The sequence below is a fragment of the Hirundo rustica genome, chromosome 1, assembly GCF_015227805.2.
Source record: "Hirundo rustica isolate bHirRus1 chromosome 1, bHirRus1.pri.v3, whole genome shotgun sequence".
Taxonomy (NCBI): Eukaryota; Metazoa; Chordata; class Aves; order Passeriformes; family Hirundinidae; genus Hirundo; species Hirundo rustica.
Window position 1 is genome coordinate 96349613 of NC_053450.1, and position 20880 is coordinate 96370492.

Below are 20880 nucleotides of genomic sequence, written 5' to 3' on the forward strand. Positions count from 1 at the left end.
AATTTATTCTTTGAATTCATTCAATCTGAGTTACTAATCTACATGTCTGTAATCAGCTTTCTGTAAGTGGAATGTCTATGTCTTTTTCAGGACTGTCTTGGTGAGACTGGAAGGATGCAGCCATCCTGTTGTTATGAAGGGCTTGTGTGCAGAATGTGGCCAGGATTTAACTCAGTAAGTGCTGTCAGCTCTTTTTTCAAACTTCTTGCTTCTGATCAGGAATTCAAGCTCTTTCTTCTCTCGTCTAACAGAGTCATAAAATATCGTGGGCTGGAAGGGACTTGGAGGTCATCTAGTTCCAATCCCCTTGCCATGAGGGGGGATACCTTCCACTCAACGAAGTTGCTCAGGGTCCTGTCAAATTTAGCCTTAAACACTTTCAGGAATGGGGCATCCACAGCTTCTCTGGGCAAACTGTTCCTGTGCCTCATCACTCTCACAGAAAACAATTTCATTCTTATAGCTAATGAAACCTAACTCTTTTTTGTTTAAAACCATTCCCTCTTGTCCTGTCTCTACACATCCTTGTAAGTAGTTCCTCTCCAGGTCTCTTTTAGGCCCTTCAGGTTGCAAAAGGTTGTAAAGAGAAGGCTGCTATGAGGTCTCCACTCATTTAGGATTTAAGAACTGTGCATGCTTTCTTTTCGTGGAGATAACTGTAAGGTAACTTAGGTAGAAAATATGAGGAGCATGTGTGGAGAGGTAAATTCTCATCACACTCTGCTTTCCGTATACTCGCTACTGAGACTGAGAGTTGTATGGTGTGTCAACAGTGGCTGGCTTAGTAAACATGAGAACTTTATCTGTGCAGGTGCCAGTAGGTGAGAGGTAATAGCAGTCTCATTTTTCTCAAGGTCATGAAGACCTTGCTTCATTTGTACTATGTCTAAATGGGAGCTAGCTTGTCTCCAGTGCTTTCAATTTAAGACTTCTTAACTTCTTAACTTCTTAACTTCTTAACTTAAAACTTTTCAATTTTTTGTGAAATATTCTGCCATGGAACTAAAGGAATTTAAGCCTTAGGTGAGAAAGAAGACAAATTCAAAAGATGATTGTGTATCTCCTTTGCTGTGTCTCATTGCTTGGTAAAGAGAATGTTTCTTACATATATCAAATTACTAATTCAACAGTTGTTCCAATACAAGCTGTATGATTGCCTGGATTTCGTAAATTAATTTTGAATACTCATTTCATTTGGCTGGAAATACTTTGGTTTCATTTTAATTCATGCTCATTGCTAAGAATTATTTTGTGAACATTATCCCACAAACCAATGCAAGTGAATATTGAGAGTGCTATGCAAGAAGTAGCCTGGTTAATGTTTGGATATACCTTTTAATAAAAAGTTAAATGTTAATATTTTGTAAACAAGTAGTATTTGGCAAACCTAGCAAAGTTAGGATAATCATGAATAGGGCTTTGTCTGTCCTGAGTGAATACTTGATTTGAGGTTTGAATACAGTCACATCTAAATATTGCTCTGTGGCTATTACTTCATATGATAAATCCAGACAAATTCAAGGTATCCAGCAACTTAAGTTTTTTCACTTAATACTTCTTACTATGTCTTATATCTGTGTCTTCATTTTATACAAAATGGCTTATACATCTGAAATATTTCGTTATGACTGCTGAGCCTACATCAGAAGACCATCCAAAAGCTTTGATGCTTTTCTTGGTTGGAGAAAAGCAAGTACAGTGTTCTTAGTAGTCATACAATTAATTGTCTGAAAACGGATAATAATTTTTAAAGGTTCGTTTAAAATGCCACTCAGAGTTCTAGATTAAGTAGTCTGAACTCTGAAGCAAAGGATGTAAGATGCTAAAATGTACATGTAAACTTCAGACCAAATAAATACTTTTGTTCCTGGACATCAGTCCTGCCATACACTGCGGTGCAGGGAAAGACACCTGTCTGTGGTTGTGTCTGCCTCAGCTCAGTACAGTTGTTCCTCAGCAGTTTGCCTGTCACAAAGTGAAATCTGTTTTATCTCTTGTTGTAGATCTGATACCAAATCTTGTCCTTGATAGGGCTGGTACATGGGAGAATTAAAAGATGTGCATGTGTCTCCTAGGACAAAATTTGTATGGTAGCATTTTTTAATATTGGTAAATCATCAATTAGATGTCAGAATTCCCCATAAATTGATTGCTGTAAGCTGGTGAAAGGGATCCTATACAGGGTTACTTGGTCGATTTTCAAGCAGTTTTGTACTTGTGTGTGCACTCACAATCTGTCTCACAAACACGTACACACACAAGGGTGACATCTATTCTGTGTTGGATCTGTATATGCACACGTCTGTGTACCAGTAAGATATTGGCAGAATATACACATAAACAAAACAAACACAAGCATAGAGTTCCTTACTGTTTTCCTGCCAATGGGATGGGGAATATATTTTTTTTTAAATGGTATTTTTGAAGCAGCAGTGACCTGTAAGTCACTCTGTGTGCAGACAGTACTCATACTCTGGCTTGGAAAACAAGTAGATAATTGCATAATTGCATGCTGGGTGATTGCAAAAAAACCAAAAAAAACCAGAACAAAAAAACAACAACAACAAAACCCCCACAAAAACAAAAAAAAGAGAGAGAGAGAAAGAGTCGTTTTAAATTTGAGTGGTTTCGTAGTTATACCTAGTTTATAGCTTGTTTTTTCATGCAAATCAATACAAAGATATGTCTCATATTAACGTTATGTGTCACAAAATAATTGTATGGGAGTATAACTTATTACATTGACTTTTTGCAGGATGTTTTCTGGTGAGCTTCTTTGATCTCTATTCATTTTGTCTAGTAACTTGCATTAGTAAGAATTTGAAAGAATATGTTACTTAAAATAGCTATTTTTAATAATTTTTTTGGTGGTGATTATTTTGAAGCTACAGATTTCAGTCTGTTTAACATTTCACTAAACTATTATTCTCTCATATGATCCTTCTTTTCCCTATGTGATTAGGATACGAAACAAGAATGGAAAGCAGAGCGTGCCATTATCCACAGCAACTGTATCAATGGTTCACAGTGTCCCAGAACTAAAAGTTAGCTCTGAGGTAAGTACCATCATGCTTTCTTTATTCACACCTTTCACAGTAGCTCCGCAGTTGAGAAACTTATTTGCAGTAGTGTAGTAAATGTTGTATGTACTTGATACAGGAAGTTTGGCTTCCCTTTGAAGAGGAATTTGGGGTTGAACATTAGTAGCCCTGGGGTTTTGTGAGTTTATCTTAGTGTAGATTGATTTTTCTCATGGTTTATACTGATTTTTTTTTGTTGTTTTTTTTTAGAGCTGTATACTGAAAAGATGTCGCTTTGACAGCAGTCTGTAAACTTGATAGTTGAATGTTTTTGTCACTAAGAGTGACCAGTTAGTGAAAAGTTCCGTTAGCTGAAATCTCTTCAAAGCTTTAACCTTCACTTTGAAAATGACACACTAGATATATATATAGTGAAGCTAGTTTGTGGCAACTTACCTGTATGGTAAAATTGTTTCATTATTTTTCAAATACTCCAAGTATTCTGAATTCATTAATATTTCAAATATTCATCTGAGTTATCAAAATATGCTTGTTTATCCCTCAGTTTGTGTAGGGGGAAGGAGCATGTTCATTTTGTTTATCTTCTTTATCAACCTGATCTCTTTTTTGCTTTTTTTATGTTGCTAGTGGATTTTTTTTTTCCTGGTAATTCTTGAAAGAACACCAGTGAGGGGAACTGTGAAGATGTAAGCAGTTAGAATTGTTCCCATCATAGAGGAATGTTTCAAAGGGCAGTTTGCACTTGATCCTTGCTGCTTTGTAGTGCTCTAACTTTACTTTCAAGTTCAGCTGTCTTGGGGGTAACACTGTCAGAAGTGAATCCAGTGAACACAGAACTTCACATGGTACTTAGAAAGTTTGTAAATACATGTAGGAGGAGTAAACTTCACGCATATTTCCTGGATTATAAGGTCTTAATGTTAGTGCCCATGTGGCACTGTATAATCTTAGCTATTTATGTCTGAAAGCATACATTCTGAAGTTCACAGGTATCATTTCTGTCACCAGCTTCAGTTTTATACTTAGTGTGGAGTTTTCAGATGTATTGTACTTAATGATGCAAAATTGCTGGACATAGCACTCAAAAGTTCTCAGACCTACTGGTGATCTTTCCTTTGTGTTCAAAGCTACTGCTATTTCCTGTCAGGACTCTGGGTCTTAGATTAAATCAGTGGTTACTTACTTGTTACATTTGAAAGTTTTGTTGAGTTTTTGAATTTTAAGAGTTTATAGTGACACAAAGATCTGAGAGTAGACTTTGAGAGCATTTTTTTTTCTGCAAAAAAAAAAAATTGCTTCACAGCTGCCATTGCTACAGTTATGTTGAGGCATCATTTCTTGTGCAGTTAGTTTGTAGCAGAAAGGGCTTCTCGTGTACAGTACACAAAAGGCAATGAACCTAATTCTATGAAGCTAAGCTTAGCAGTGAATATTTCTGTTATAGCAAGCTGAGCAGCTGGGAAGAGAAGATCAACAGCGACTACATCGAAATAGAAAACTGGTGCTCATGGTAGATTTGGACCAGACCTTGATCCACACTACAGAACAGCACTGCCAGCAAATGTCCAATAAGGTATTTGGTACCTTTCAATCCAATATAACAAGAGGAATGTATCTAACAATATTTAGATGATGGTTCTTTAAAAGAACATTTTGTGGTTAGGTAAAATTGTAGTTGAAGAATAAAAGAAAATGAGAAACAAGTCTTCTGTAATATATTCTTTTTTTCTCTACCTTCAGTTTGACATTTTTCTTTCTTCCATTCATACTTTCCTGCACTTTCTAATCATTTTGAGAGATGTTTCAGGTAGCTATTTTTAATCTCTGCTTTCCTTCCCCTGCAATCCACAAGCTGAGTACTCAGTAATGAGACTAATTTTCTGGGAAGTCTGAGGCAGATACAGTGAATTACTGTTCAAAGTCCCTTTCTGAGCAATCCTATGTGTTCCTATGTCTGTCATTCCATGAGTATGTGTAGGGACTTTTTAAAAACCTTTTTTAGCGGAGTGAGGAGTGGGGAGGTTGTGTGTTATGGTTTAATTTCTTCATGAAACACTTGTTCTTGGACTGACAAGGGGTATTGGCTTGTAATGTTTCTAATTTGGGAGCTCTAAAACAAGAAACATGCTGAAATGTGTACAGTGTCTGGAACAAGACAATGCAAACTCAAACATCAATATTATCATGCAAACTGTGATTGCTTAGATCTTCTTGCCATTCTTGCATGTCCATTATATATTCACATATATTCACAAATATATGTATTCACAAATGCTAAGGAAAAGCAAGCTAGAAACGTACATTGCAATTAAGAGGAAAGGGAACCATGAATATTCAGCTTAAGGATTAAAAAATCTTGCGTGTCTGAAAGGTTATGTCTCTATCAGTATAAATTCATTGTTCGAAGAAAAATAATTTTAAAAATACTTTGAGGTTTTTGTCTGGGATCTTTATCTGCAAGCTTCCTCCCTGGTTTGCTCTCTGATGCTATGTTTCCGTAGACATACTTTGTTGGACGAAGAAAATACTTTCTCTGAGCTCAATGCGTATTGAAATGAGTCTGTCAGAAACTCACTGAGAGGTATTGATCGTAGTGAGATCCTGAACTTCTATGAAATAAGCAGGTTGAGAAATTTCTCAGATTGATTTGCCATAAGTAAAGATTTGAATGAAAGCTACCTGCATCATAAATTTTTCAACAGTACAGCTTCCTGCATTTGAAAGCCTTATTGTTGGACTGCCAGGCACAGAGCAAAAATGTGCTTTCGATTTTATTCATCCACATAATCTTGTGGCCAAAACTTGCATTGATCTAGCAGTTGAAGTGAGGGAAGAGGGTAGCTCTGGAATGCTGGCATTTTTGTTTGCTATTTTGATAATATTCAACACTTTTTTTCTTCTAGGGAATATTTCATTTCCAGTTAGGTCGAGGTGAGCCTATGTTGCACACACGTTTGCGTCCTCATTGTAAGGAATTCCTGGAAAAAATTGCCAAGCTCTATGAATTACATGTTTTTACTTTTGGCAGCAGACTGTATGCACATACAATTGCAGGTGAGTAGTATGTTACATTTAACAATACTTACCTACTCTGCCTTCATACTCATATAATTAATTTTCTGTGTGGAGTTGTTTTCAAGTATTTGTTCTTTGTTGTGCAAAGCCACCTCCTAAATAGTCCTGTTAGTAGAATTCTTAGTTTGTTTACGAGGCAGTGGCTGTATGGCCTGTAATTTTAGAAATAATTGGTTTTTTCCCCCATCAGATGTGCTTTGCTTCGCTGATAGTTAGAGAATCAGAATGTTAACTACTGCCTTCTTATTAAGTAAGAAATTATGTTGATGGACCCTAACAATGATCTGCAACTTCACTTGTCTTACAAATCTAATGGAACTGTTCCATAAAGTTCCAACAATGTGATATCACCTCATCCTGAGGGAAACATCAACCCCCTGCATGGTTTTCTTTCACCAAAGGAAGTTTCGATTTACAGCAGTTCTCTTTGTGTCCTGGAGCTGAGATACACTTACTTCATGAAAAACAGAAATCTAACAGTATTTTCACATTATTTTCTCAAGAACTTTAAAATATTTTCTCCTAGTAAGTGAAAACTTGTATTTGAATTATAACAGTAGTTGTCTATTGTGTGGGTCACTGGCTGAAATGGTTTTTGGTGTTTTTTCTGAGAAGCATAAAAGAAACCTGCCCTGGTTATGCAGGTATGGGTCTGAATCATGTTAGGAGGGACACCATGAGTTTAAACTGTCAAGATTGGGTAAAATCTAGTTTTAGTCTCCACTGTTAGAAGAGCATTTTCTTCCTCAAGCTTGCCTTTATCAAGTGTGTTGGTCGAAGACAATATAATTAACAATATTTTAGGTTATGACTCTGTCAAACTATCCATGTTGCTGTTCCGTGTCTCCTAGCTTTTTTTTTATGTTGTCTTTCACACTTTTTTTTTTTTGTGTATCATATTGCCAGGAGTGTTTTGAACAACAATGTCCCAGTAATCCCACTTCATGGCAAGAAAGGAAGATTCCAGAACAGTTAGAGAGCTAACTATCCTAGTTAGCTCTAAAACAATTTAGGAAAAAGATATATAATCAATTCTTTATGTATGTTAAATGCCATAGAAGAGGCTTGTAATGACAATTATAGGAGACTTAATGACAATATACAATATTTCTGTAATCAAAATGTGGTGCTTATTTGTGGTTTCCAGCTAATACTCCTTGAAAGGTTTAAGGCATGTCCTGTTCTGCCAATCCAAGTTGATGTTATGTCACTCAGTCTTTGACCATAGTTTGAAGAATCTTCCTAAAGCTTTGTCAGTCTTGCTGTTGGATTAAGTGTTGTGTACTGCTAATGCAAGAACAATTCTGTACCTTTCTGTCCTTCTTAGAATGTGTTTTTGTCTTCCGTGGCAAAAGAGGAATAGTTTTCTTATGAACTAGGTTTAAATACATAGTAGTCAGAAAGTGAGGGGGCAGTCTTCCTCACCTGGATCTGTGTGCCATGATCTGGCCTAAGGTCAGAAGCTGTAGAGCAAATGGCCTTCAGAGTCAGGGAGGGGTTGCAGAGGTAGTTAACTCATGACGTCTAAGTGTTTTCCTTATATTCTCTCAATATATGATTTGGTCTTCTGTCCATTTTAGTCTCTGAGCCTCAATGTGAGTTACCCTGTGCAGTCCCTGTGCTGCCACAGGCTGACACTTAATTGAGGTCATCCATACTCAAGCTACCCTGTTAATTCCATAGAGGGAATAGCCACCAAATGAGCAAATCAGAGTATTGCTGCTTCCTGTCACCTGCAGACTCCTGGATTTCTGCCTGAAGCTGTTTAACCTCATCAAATGCATTCAAACTGCAAGTAGGTTATTTGTGCAGTTGGTGTTCATTTCAGCTGAAACCTGTGGACAGACACTGGATACAGCCTTTGGTCCACCTGTGCAGCCAAGCTACAGTACTAGAGAAGTACATAGCTGATATATGTAGAAAACACTTGATGGCAGTATTGGTTAAATGGTTTCTCTCAGAGCTTCAGTTTGATACTTCATTGTTATCCCTATGTTACATAAAGAAAGAACTTGTATTAAAATGCTGGAGATACTTTTCATAAGAAAAAGGTTGTTTGCTTACGTCCTCTGTAGACATCTTATATATCTTTGTGACTTCTGAACTCTGAGCTGCTCCTTTCATGTCCTAGAAGGCTTTTGAAAAGAGACAACATCTTGTCCGTCCTTTACTCTCATCTCAGCTGATTCTTGCCAGCTATTAAGTGGGTTAGCTGGCATTTGTAAACACTATTACCTAGAGCTCCCTGGAGTATTTCTCTATTAAATAATTATTTCAAGCAGTTGTTACTTAATTTCTTTTTCTTCTCTGTATAAGAGAAGTTTGGTGTATTTAAAACCGATGTCAGCTTAAAAGCTAGTTGTAAAATGACGCAGAGAATTTTGAGTTTAGAAGCCATTTAGCACCAATAAAGCAATGTGAAACCACTCCAGATTTATGATGAAATTTAGAAAGTAGGACCAAGTTGAGAGCATTCATATATATGGTTTGTTACAGCAAATGTATTACAGAATGTATACAGTGTGTATGTATAATCACCAGTGTCTGAAATTGTCCCAGCTTTTGAAAGATAAGGTCACAGCTCTTTGCAGGTATAAAGTAGAATCTCAAATAGAACTGAAGGTAACCTGATTCTTCAGAAATTCAGTTCTAGTTTTATTATGAAAGGACTTACTCAAATTCATGTTGGTTCCAACTGTTGTATAACTTCTCCTGGGAACTGCTGTTTAACTCAATCTTTCTCTAAGATTTGAGGCATCCCCAATATGACTTAGTTTTCAACATTATATCTTCTGATGGTTTTAACTTAGTTTTTACTTATTTAAGAATTTTCTTTTATTAAGAGTGTCTTTGTTACGGCAGGCAATACAGTTGGGTAAGTCTATGTGCAAAGAGCCGGTCTGAGATAATGGGAAACAAACAACTGGGGCAATAGTCTCTGCTAGGTGAGTCTACTGGATAGTCCTTACTAATGTGGTGAAGGATAATGATAGTGCCTTCAGTTTGTTCGAGAAACTTGGGGGCATACCTAGCACAGTGTCTAATTCATGAGACTAAATGGAAGTTCAGTTTGTCCTAGTCTCTCTTGGTCCCTATCTCAACCCATGAATCCTTCATTATATTTTCTCTCCCCTGTCCAGCTGCAGAGAGTGAGTGAGTGGCTTTAGTGGGTGCCTGGTGTGCTGAAGAAAACAAATTATATATGATGAATGAAATGTTACCTGCATTTTCCATGAGATGTGAAAATATCAAATTGTTTGTTATGTTGATGTAGTTGACCAGGGAACATCTAAAAGAAACCAAACAGTCTGACCTGGAAAGAACTTTAAAAAGAGGAGTGCTGTTTTCTGTGTTACTACTCAGGTAGCTTAGCTTCAGTCTCTTCTAAGATGGCCTTGTATCTGCAGATGGATCTATCCTCAGGGTATTTTTAGTTTAGTGATAAAGCATTACTGTGAAGCTTTGGAACCCTACCTTGTCTCTAATCCATGGCAGCCAGTCTTTCTGCACTTGGACTTTTTTAGTTCAATTTAATTTTTCTTACAGTTTTAGCTCAGAGCATTGCAGCTGAGTTGCCTGAGCAATCAGTGTACGTCTGTCTAATTCAGTCAGTCAGCAGAAGAGAATTTTGTTGGGGAGAACAGCAACTTGTATGACAACTTTTGTAGTTAGTCAAAGTTATCTGTCTGTACAGCAATAAACCTTTGTAGCTAATTCTCTCAATTCATTATGCCTAGGTACTGCAAGGGTCTCACTACAGGGGATGATTCTACAAGTTTGCAGCAATTCTTAAGCATAGTCGGGTGAGTTAAGGTTGAACCTCTGTCCTTAACTCAGTATTTTCTTGCTTTTATGGGTTTTAAGTTATTCCAATTACACATCAATATTAATTTCATGCAGGATCAACTTTCAGAACTGATGACTGATTTTTCGGGTTTATTTAAACTTTGTTTTTGAAGTCCCAACTTAAGGTACTCTTTGGTAGCTGGGCTGTTAAAAGGGGTTGAACATATGTTCTGTGCAAATCTGAGCTCCTTGAAAGAAAATTGAAGTTGGTCCATAGAGTCTGTAGTCATTTTGAATTCTGTTTCTGGTTATAATATGGCCATCATTTGAGGTAAAAGACAGTAAAATGAAAAGATGGTTCCCAAGTAAGTATTGGCTGCCTTGTATTATTCATAAGAATAATGAGAAGTTGATACTAGCTTCCATACAAATTCAGTAAAACGGAAAATGCAGATTAGCACATAGTGTGCCAGTTTCTTTCTAAGCAATTATGTGGCTGTGATCTGTTCATGAAGGTAAACTTCATTATTGGAGATTAGGTTCAGAAGCATGTGCATGTGTGTTTGTACACCCAGCTCATAATTTTCCTAAATAGTGGCACTTTTATCTTAAGATCAGCTAGCACAGCTTCTGTTTTGGTTTGGGGGTTTTTTTGGTTGGTTTGTTGATTGATTTTTTTTTTTTTTTTTTTTTTTTTTTTAAAGAATGCAGTCAGAAAAATTACTACAACTGGGCCTAAGTATTTCTAGAAGTCCCAGGATATATTCATTATGTGTAAATGTATTGAAGTTAGAGGTACAACTTAAAACCTACAAATGCAGGAGCTCTGGCTGGAACTGTCCCTTAACTTCCTACTGTGCTTAAATATTGCAGCACATTGCCGACTCTTGTGAGACTTCTTTGCAGTCCCTAGGCACAATGAGCTAAGGAGACCATTTAGCTTTAAAGAGTCAACTATAGAGAGATAAATGTAAGTTGCAAAAATTGTGTGTCTATCACCTGCTGTATCTCTTTCAGCCTTGTTTATTTGGCTGTCACAAATTCAGTTTTGTTGCCATCCTGAAAGAAAATTAGATGGAATTTTTTAAAATTAATCTCAGTGAATTAGCTACAAATACTTGATCCACTATACTTTCTCCCATCTGATCTCATGTTTTAAAATTGTCTGTTAAACTGCTGTTGCACAAATTAAACTAGCAGAAGTATAGAAAACATAAACAGGGAACAAACATCTTGAACATTAACTTTTTAATTTCTTCTTCCAAAAGGATTTTTGGACCCTGAAAAGAAGCTTTTTTCCCATCGGATATTGTCAAGGGATGAATGTATCGATCCATTTTCTAAAACTGGGAATCTTAGGTATGTATGTGGGTCTTGGACATTGTACAAAACAGGACAACAAACACAGAAAATATGCTAAATAATATAAAAATTACTCGCTCTGCACTTATGTGTTTATATGGGTTTATATCCTTCTTTGTCTGCCTCTTAAATATCATCGTCATCGCAGTAAAACTGAGGTGCTGGGCATTGCAGCATTTCCTCTACTTAATGGGTTTTGTGGTAGTGGAGCAGTAAGAATGTGATGCCATGGCATCATGTTTTCACTTACACTTCTTATTCTTGTAATAACAACCATATTTCCACTTTGTCTTGTGATCTTGTGTAATGACTTTTATGTTGTGGGGGGTTTTTTTGAGTAAACCAAAATTCTTGGTTTGCATTTAATTCAAAATTGAATACCTAGTATTCTGACTTTCAAACGTACTAAAAGCACCTTCTGTTCCCAGTGTTTCTTGAAATTAGGTCATCTAGAGCCTTGAATTCATATTCTAGTCTAAATTCACATTCTGATCTATTTCAGAGTTTAAAGCCAAGATTTTTTCTAAGTTTAATGCAGCTTTATGAAATACTAAAAGCTATTGCCTCTTCACACCTCACTATAGCACATGAGAAGCTTTTTTTCTTTTCTTGCTCTGTTTCTTATATGCATCTTAAGTACTCTGCCTCTTCTTCCTCCTAGGTGATGGGTGATATTAGTACTACTGTTTCCTTTATCTTGGATTGAATGAATGTACTTTTAAAAAACTCTTCTTGTGTCTTTCACCTATTTATGTATAGGTAGCATATTGATCTTGTGATGGTTGACTTTGGGCTATTGGTTGACAGAAACCAGTGCAAACTAGACTGAAATGTTGCAGTGGTTTGTTCTCATGGAGGTTTCTTTTTTTCCACTTTTAGCCTTGGAGACACAGACTTTAAGAGCTGTTTTCTTATTTTCCACTAACTTAAAATTGTTCAAAGCTTGTGGTTTGAATTCCATGATTTTAAAATTGCTGACATTTTCTAAGTTTCTTTTGTAAGTTCCATATTCTGCAGACATGCTCATGATAAAACAGAGCATCAACAGAAAGTGCTTTCATTGCTATATAAATTTCTGAAACTGGCATAATTTATCAACTATTTTGTCTCTTAGAGATCTCTTTCCTTGTGGAGATTCAATGGTTTGCATCATTGATGATAGAGAGGATGTTTGGAAGTTTGCGCCCAATTTGATAACTGTGAAGAAATATGTATACTTTCAGGGGATAGGAGATATTAATGCACCTCCTGGATCAAGAGAGATGCAAATAAAGAAGAAAGGTAATTAGATTGTTTTTAAACCGCATTTATAACTTTGTCCACTTTTCAAACATGATTGATGTAAGTAATTGAGATTGTTTTAGTAATATTGCAGTTGTGCTCAGATGGGCAATCCCAGACTATTGAAGTTGACAGCACAAATGTGAATAGCTTGGTAAAACTGGACTGTTCTTACTGAGAGTGTTCCTTTTGGCATCAACCAGAGCAGAAGCAAAACAGTAATAAAGTGTTGTGGCTCAGAGCTGATTTGGCACTATACCAAACTGTTCAAGAATGTGTTGAGTGGGACAGTTTCTCTCCCACACCCCCATGTAAAACATGCTTTTTCTTCTCCAAATGTTTCACCTCTTCAGGCTCCTTCCTTGCCCTTGTGACTTGGAGGAATAGGTAGCAAACTCTGGCCCCAACACACTGCTGAAAATGAATGTTGAAATCTGCTTGCCTCCCAGTCTAAACCGCGCTAATAAAATTAGGGTGAATTTTTGGCACCTATTGAACATGGTGTTCTGGCCTTTGACACAAGAGCCTTAAGTTCAACAGGCTCAGCAATGTAATACGCGTAATGAATTTGAAAAGTACACGTTACTACATTTGTAATTATTTGGGGGCAAAATGTGTTGGAAACAGAATGTCTTAAGAAAGAATTGTCGGGCTTTTTCCAGTTTAGCCAAGGCCTTGGGGTTTTTTTTAAATTAACTACTTGTGACATTGCTCTCTTTCCCTTGTTGACATAGAAGTGTCCAATACAATAGAAATAGTATGATAACCAGAATCGGGTCACTGTGATGTGAGGCCTCTACATTTTACTCCTGTTGTTACTTGCAGGGCAGGAACATGTGCACAAAAGGGAGACAAAGTAGTGTGACTTCACACAGTGTTCCCAGTGAATGTTAGTATGCAAAATTTTGGAAGTCTGTGGTTTCTTTAATTGTCTACTTCTGCAGACACATCCTGTAACTATTTTTCTGCCTTTGACTCTATTACCCTTGTACTTGCATTCCATTAGTCTTAAATTGAGCTCGAATAGCATCTTTGTGCTGTTAAAAGACGTGTCTTTTCAAGGAGTAAAGTTATTTTGGTATGAAAATTAGGTAATATGGAAGACATGGCTGTTTATAAATGAAGTTCTTGTTCTGTAGTTTTGGATTACGACCTTACGAAGCAAATTCTGCCTGTCTGCTTCCCATTTGGTTTTTTTTCACTTCTGTAAGTTGTAATAGTAAAACTTAAACTACAAAATAAATCCTTTAATGCTTGCAGAGTTAACAAGTAATTAATTATGACCTGTGATTTAAAGAAAAAGAAGCTGCTTATATAACTTCATTAAAAAAGTAATGTTTGTTATGTTTGACAGTCCTTTCTAGTAATTATTGACACCTAGAGAATTTTAACAACATGTTAACAACTAGCCTAGTGATCACTTCCAAGCGTCTAAGTCATAATGAAGTCTAAGTCCATATGTGAACTCTCTGTTTAAGGTCAATGAAAATTAAATTTTGGTTAATCTTAAAAAAAGGAAAAATATGTATATGGTGTTTTTTTTTGCCCATGTCTTAGCAAACCTCTCTACAAAACCTGAGGCATTGGATTCCACAGTGATTTCAGCGAAAGATGTTGAAGAAATAAAGAATGTTACATGTGTAGAAGAGCACAGTAATGGTCTCAAGAAACCTGCAAAGGACACTTGCACTCCAAATGGGAATACTTCTGTAAGCAGTGGAACGTCTGATGGGGACATGAACTCTCATGACAAAGTTAATGCCCAGGATCCCTTAAATGATAGCACTGGTCACAAAATGGACAGTGAGGTCACTGATGATTTGGCAAATACAAAAGAACCTCAGATTTTTTCACAAGAAGTTGATACAACAGTTACAGAGAAGCAGCAAACCCAAGAGAAGACAACAAATGATTTGGACTTTGAACTGTCTAGTGACAGTGAAAGTGACGATGGATTAGATACCAAAAAGTCATCCACTTCTGTATCAGATAGTGAGAATGAGGAAAAGAGGAGCTGGAAGAAATCCAAACAACCTCTGCAGGATGAAAATTTGCAGCAAGAGAGTTGCACGGATGTGAGTGAGAAAAAGGATGGTCTGGTGAACCATTCTGAGGACACACAGTCTAGTGAAAATATCCAGGACAAAATTGATCTTGAAGCACAAGAGGAATGTGAACAGGAAAGCCTTTGTGATTTAGGAAATGGGTCTGGAGACAAGAAAGAAGCTGAAACAGAATCTCAGATTAGTGAGCAGTCTGGAATTACAATGGGTGAGTCCTTAGACCAGAGCATGGAGGAGGAAGAGGAGGAAGATGATACAGATGATGACGACCATTTAATATACCTTGAGGAGATCCTTGTGCGAGTTCACACGGATTATTACACAAAGTATGATAAATACCTGAAAAAAGAGATTGAGGAAATTCCAGACATCAGAAAAATAGTACCAGAACTAAAAAGTAAAGTGTTGGCAGATGTAACTATAATATTTAGCGGACTTTACCCAACAAACTTCCCTATTGAAAAGACACGGGAACACTATCATGCCACAGCACTTGGAGCTAAAATTGTGAAGAATCTTGTACTGAGTGCTGATGATCCTAATAAAGCTACGCATCTCATTGCAGCAAGAACAGGTAAGTATTTGAGCAGCTTTTAGTCTGTCAGAGTTCCTGCATTGAGCTCTTTCGTAGAATCTTTACAGACTTTAATGTAACTGAGGTTAAAATCGAAATCAAAGGAATGATTCTTCCCAAAACAATTTAGCAGCCTTTTTAAAAGGATCTTTCTCTTCATTTTGCTCAAATATGATTTTTAATTGTTAAAAGTAGGACCCACTAAATACCCTCTGATGTAATGTGTAATGTCTCAGTTTTTTGTTAAGAATTGGCAATACTAGTAGTCAAAGACTCAAAGTTGTTGAACAGAAACTTTTAATTTTGGTGTCAAAGAAAACTTAATGGTCGTCTTGCTATGAAGGTATAACAGTGCTCTCTTTCTCAGTTTCTCAGATTCACCTCTCATGGTTCAGTTTCACTTGGTATGGAATTCAAAGAAATTAATTTAAGGGACTGCTAATACCCTGTCATTGCACTGTGCTTAAACCTGAATTGTTTTGCCAAAGGAAATTTAAAGAGTTTAGGTTGTTTTCGACAAAGCTGCCTGTTTTTTTGCATAGCTGTAATGGATATGAATGTACCATTGGTAGCTGCCATAGAGGAGTTACGAGTCAGCAGCTCTAGCTTCTAGCACACTTTTTTTTTTTGCGTGTACCCTGAGGCTTGGTTCCTTCATTGCTGGCCTTTCAAAATTACATGGAATCTAAATATCTGATAGTCAAACCCATGAAATCCAAAAGTAAAACTGCATGTTTTAAATCACCTTAAACTTATAGGTACTTTTTTAGGACACGCTTATATGTCATAAGCAAAGAAATACATTATCTGTCACCTACTGGATTTTTTTTTGACTGCTACTCATGTGGGGTTTTAGTACAGAATCACAGAATGTGTAGGTTGGAAGAGACCTTCAAGATCATTGAGTCCAACCCATGCCCTAACACCTCAACTAGATCATGGCATCGAGTGCCACATCCAGTCTTTTTCTAAACACGTCCAGGGATGGTGACTCCACCACCTGCCTGGGCAGACTATTCCTGTACCTTATCACTCTTTCCTTGAAGAACTTTTTTCCTAATGTCCAAGCTATATTTCCCTTGATGCAGCCTGACACTGTGTGTTCTCATTCTGTCAGTTGCTGCCTGGAAAAAGGGACCAACTCCTACCAGAGTACAACCACCCTTCAGGAAGTTGTAGAGAGTGATACGGTCACCTCTGAGTCTCCTTTTCTCCAGGCTAAACAACCCCAGCTCCCGCAGTCGTTCTTCATGTGGCTTGTTTTCCAAGTCCTTCACCAGCCTTGTTGCCCTTCTCTGAACGCGCTCAAGCATCTCAACGTCCTTCCTAAACTGAGGGGCCAGAACTGGACACAGCACTCAAGGTGTTGCCTGACCAGTGCTGAGTACAGGGAAAGTATGACCTCCCTGCTCCTACTGGCCACACCATTCCTGATACAGGCCAGGATGCCATTGGCCCTCTTGGCCACCTGGGCACACTGCTGACTCACGTTCAGCTGGCTGCTGACCAGTACCCCCAGATCCCTTTCCTTCTGCGCACTGTGCAGCCGCACCATTCCCAGCCTATAACGCTGCAGGGGGTTATTGGAGCCAAAGTGCAGGACTTACTAAACTTCATCTTGTTAGACTCTGCCCATATATCCAGCTGTTCCAGGTCTCTCTGCAGAGCCGTCCTGCCTTCCAACAGATCAACACACACTCCCAGCTTAGTGTCATCTGCAGATTTACTAATCAAAGATTCAATACCCACATTCATGTCATCAGTAAAAATATTGAACAAAACTGGCCCCAGCACAGACCCCTGAGGGTCACCACTGGTGACTGGATGCAGCACCGCTCACCACACCTCTCTGGGCTCGGCCATGCAGCCAGTTCCTAACCCAGCCAAGAGTGCTCCTGTCCAAGCCATGGGCTGCCAGCCTATCCAGAAGCATGCTGTGGGAGACAGTGTCAAAAGCCTTGCTGAAATCCAGATAGACAACATCCACAGCCCTTGCTGCATCCTGGTCATAAAAGGAGATTAGCTTGGTCAAACATGACCTACCTCTCGTAAACCCGTGCTGGCTGGGCCTGAGACCCTGGCCATCCTGCAAATTCTGTGTGATGACACTCAGTATAAGCTGTTCCATTATCTTGCTAGGCACCATGGTCAGGCTGACTGGTCTATAATTACTAGGATCCTCCCTCCCGCCCTTTTTGTGAGTGGGTGTCACATTGGCCAGTTTCCAGTCATCTGGAACTTTGCCAGTGAGCCAGGACTGATGGTAAATGGTGGAGAGTGGCTTCATAAGCTCATCCACCAGCTCCCTCATCACCCTGGGATGGATCCCATAGATTTATGAGTATCTAAGCATCTCAGCAGTTCTCTGACTGCCTCCTCTTGGATAATGCGGGGACCATTCTGTTCCCTAGCACCATCAACCAACACAAGAGAACAGTTGTTTTGAAGACAAGTTGTCTTCCCACTGAAAACTGAGGCAAAGAAGGCATTAAGCACTTCTGCCTTCTCCTCATCTGCTGTTACTGTGTTCCCTCCCTCATCCAATAGAGAACAAAGCTTGGCCTTACCTTTCCTTTTACCCCTAATATATTTGTAGAAACTTTTGTTATTATCCTTTACAGAAATTGCCATTTTAAGTTCAAACTGAGCTTTGGCCTCCCTAATTTTTTTCCTACATGCTCTTGCAGCCCCCTTAAACACTTCCTGGGAGACCTGACCCTCCTTCCAAAAATGATACATCCTCCTTTTATTCCTGAGTTCCTCCAAAACCTCCTTGCCCGTCCACGCTGGACATTTACCTTGTTGACTCATCTTTCGGCGCAGAGGGACAGTCTGTTCCTGTGCCCTCAAAATCTCACAACCAGCTTTCCTGAACTCCTTTGTTTTTAAGGGCTGCTTCCCAAGGAACTCTCTGAATAAGTCTCCTAAATAGGCCAAAGTCTGCCCTCTGGAAATCCAGTGTAAGAGTCTTATTGATGTTCCTCCTGATTTCACCAAATATCGAGAACTCTATAATTTCATGATCACTCTGCTCCAGTCGGCCTCCAACCACTACATCGTCCACCAGCCCATCTCTATTTGCAAACAACAGATCTAACGTAGTCCTTCCCCTGGTGGCTCACCCACCAGCTACAACAAAATGTTGTCTTCCATGCACTCTAAAAATTTCCTGGACTGCCTCTTTTCTGCTGTATTAAGTTCCCAGGAGGTGTCTGGCAGGTTGAAGTCACCTACAAGAACAAGGGGATGATCCTGAAACATTCTCCAGCTGCTTATAGAATAAGTTGTCCATCTCTTCCTCCTGATTGGGTGGACAATAACAGACTCCCAGTAGGATGTCAGCCTTGTTGGCTTTCCCCTTAATTCTTACCCATAGGCATTCAACTCCATCTTCACTAGTTTCATTACCTATGGTGTCAAAAGCCTTCTTAATATAAAGGGCCAGCCCTCCACCTCTTCTGCCTTTCCTGTCTCTTCTGAAGAACTTGTAGCCATCTAGTGCAGTGCTCCAGCTATGTGACTCATCCCACCACGTTTCAGTGATGGTAACTATGTCCAGAGCTTTGCTGTTGCACCACGGCCTCCATCTCTTCCTGTTTGTTATCCATGCTGCGTGCATTGGTATGCATACACTTCAGCTGGGCTACTGATTTCACCCCTAACTCAGGCTTACCACCTTTGGGCCTGCTTCCAGAGAGCCCAGCTGCATCCCCTTTCCCCTTCAAACCTAGTTTAAAGCCCTCTCAGTGAGGTCTGCCAGTTCATGAGATAAAACCCCTCTACCCTTAACAGAGACATGTATCCCATCTGGTTCTAACAGAGCAGGTGCCATAAAAGTTGCCCTGTGATCAAAGAAGCCAAAATTTTGTCAATGACACCAACCCTTAAGCCACTTGTTTATGATGTGAGTTCTCCTATTTCTTTCATCATTTTTCTCAGCCACAAAAGGGACTGAGCAGAACAGTACCTGAGCCCCTGTCTTATCAACCACTTGAACTGGTCCCCTAAAGTCCCTCTTAATTGCCTTGACATTCCTCTTTTCAATCTCATCACTGCCAGCCTGGAGTATGAGCAGTGGGTAATAATCAGAGGGCTGAATCAGCCTAGGAAGTCTCTCAGTGATTTCATACCCAGGCCCCAGGGAGACAGCAGACTTCCCTGTGGGATGGGTCCAGGTGACATATGGGGCCTTCTGTTCCTCTCAGAAGGGAGTCACCTACTACGATTACCCTTCTATTCTTGATGTTAGAGGTAGAGATTAGTCGTACAGATGAATCGTAATTGGGAGGCTCACTGGGCAGTTAACTTCCATCTAAATCATCTGGCTGGCTCTCTAGATCCAGGGCCTCATACCTGTTCTGCAGTGGCACATGGCTAGGGGATGGGGGTCGGTAGGAGTTTTTATTTTTACATGACAAGCAGCTGGATGTGTATGTTTACTTTGCTCTAGCTGAGATGTAAGGAAAGGCACACACTTAATCTGCAGCATTGTTTGGGGGTAAATACTATTAACTTTCTCGTTTTGAAGGCAAAGGAAGAATTTGTCAGAGGACATAAAAGGGAAAAAGTCAGTGAGGATCAGAGTTATCCCTTGGGTCATGAAGTGCTGGAGTTTCTCCTGTGAGGTGACCTCATCATAGCTTGGTGCATTGAAATGAACAGCTACCAAAAAACATTTTCCGTTGTTTCTACAGCATTCTTCTCAGCCCATTAGAGTAAATAATTTAAATTTCTTTTACTCTTTAGATATACTTGTCTCTTCCTCTGCAGATAGGCCATTTGTTTCCATGTAGACACAGGCACTATGAATTCTGAAATTAAATAAGTCCTTGTTCTTGAGAAAAATTAGGACTTTTTTGATCACATAGGGCAGAAAATACTGTCTGCCTGAATTACTGTAAAATACAGTATCTTTGCATCATCTAAACAGCCTTCATAAATCTGAGTGACTGAGAAAAGGCTATCCTGTAATCCCTTCCACTTGTCTCTGAGCTGCATAAATCTTGCTTCAGTTTTTGAAACATCTGCTGTTCACTTTAAGCAGCAGTAAACTGCACTGTAGGATGAGTTTTTGTAGCTGTGTACACACTTGGCTAAGTAGTTATCATACAGTTTCATAAACCTTGTTGTGTTCCTTCCTGGATAGGTGAAAGACACTGTAGCTGATTCTCGTATTGAGTTTTTGCTGGTGGAGCAGATAGAGCTGTTCAGATCTCTCAAAAATTATTGTAGTGTGGTAGGAATGGAAATACATCAAATTTAGGCCCTGAATCTTTCTTCTATTTTTCAAAATCTGTTTGAGTCTGCGCCATTTCCTACTCCTGTAATGTGTCAACGGTGTTTTTTCCTGAAGAATATGTTCAAGGGCTGTGTCTTTAAAAAAAAAAATCAGGTTAAGCATTGCTGTAAACTTGGCCACTGACCCGGTAAGCCTGTTGTTTTTGTTGGTAAAACACAGTGCAGTTAAACCTGAACTTCAGGCGCAGCTTCAGAACAGCACATGTGTCACTTGTCTTGGACTGGTGTTCTTGCAGAAGAGCTTCAGGATTTGATTATAAATCATGATCTGCATGTAAAGATTATCTGAAGAGAAAACCTTTTAGCGATAGGATTTTCCAAGCAACGTCTGGCAATCTGGTTGCAAACTGCCGTAAGGATAAGTTGATTTTGGTGTGTTGGGATCAGGAGAGAGTTCTGC

The 20880-nt window shown here is 38.7% G+C and overlaps 1 protein-coding gene across 1 annotated transcript in view; it reads left to right on the plus strand.

Annotated features, from left to right (window-relative positions):
• CTDP1 (CTD phosphatase subunit 1) overlaps window positions 1–20880 on the plus strand; it is a 116671-nt gene that overhangs the window by 15371 nt on the left and 80420 nt on the right. Inside the window, 7 exon segments of the mRNA XM_040072808.2 lie at window positions 91–174; window positions 2963–3056; window positions 4486–4614; window positions 5945–6095; window positions 11171–11261; window positions 12379–12545; window positions 14103–15182. Of these exon segments, the coding sequence (XP_039928742.1) occupies window positions 134–174; window positions 2963–3056; window positions 4486–4614; window positions 5945–6095; window positions 11171–11261; window positions 12379–12545; window positions 14103–15182 (1753 nt within the window). The 5' untranslated portion in view covers window positions 91–133.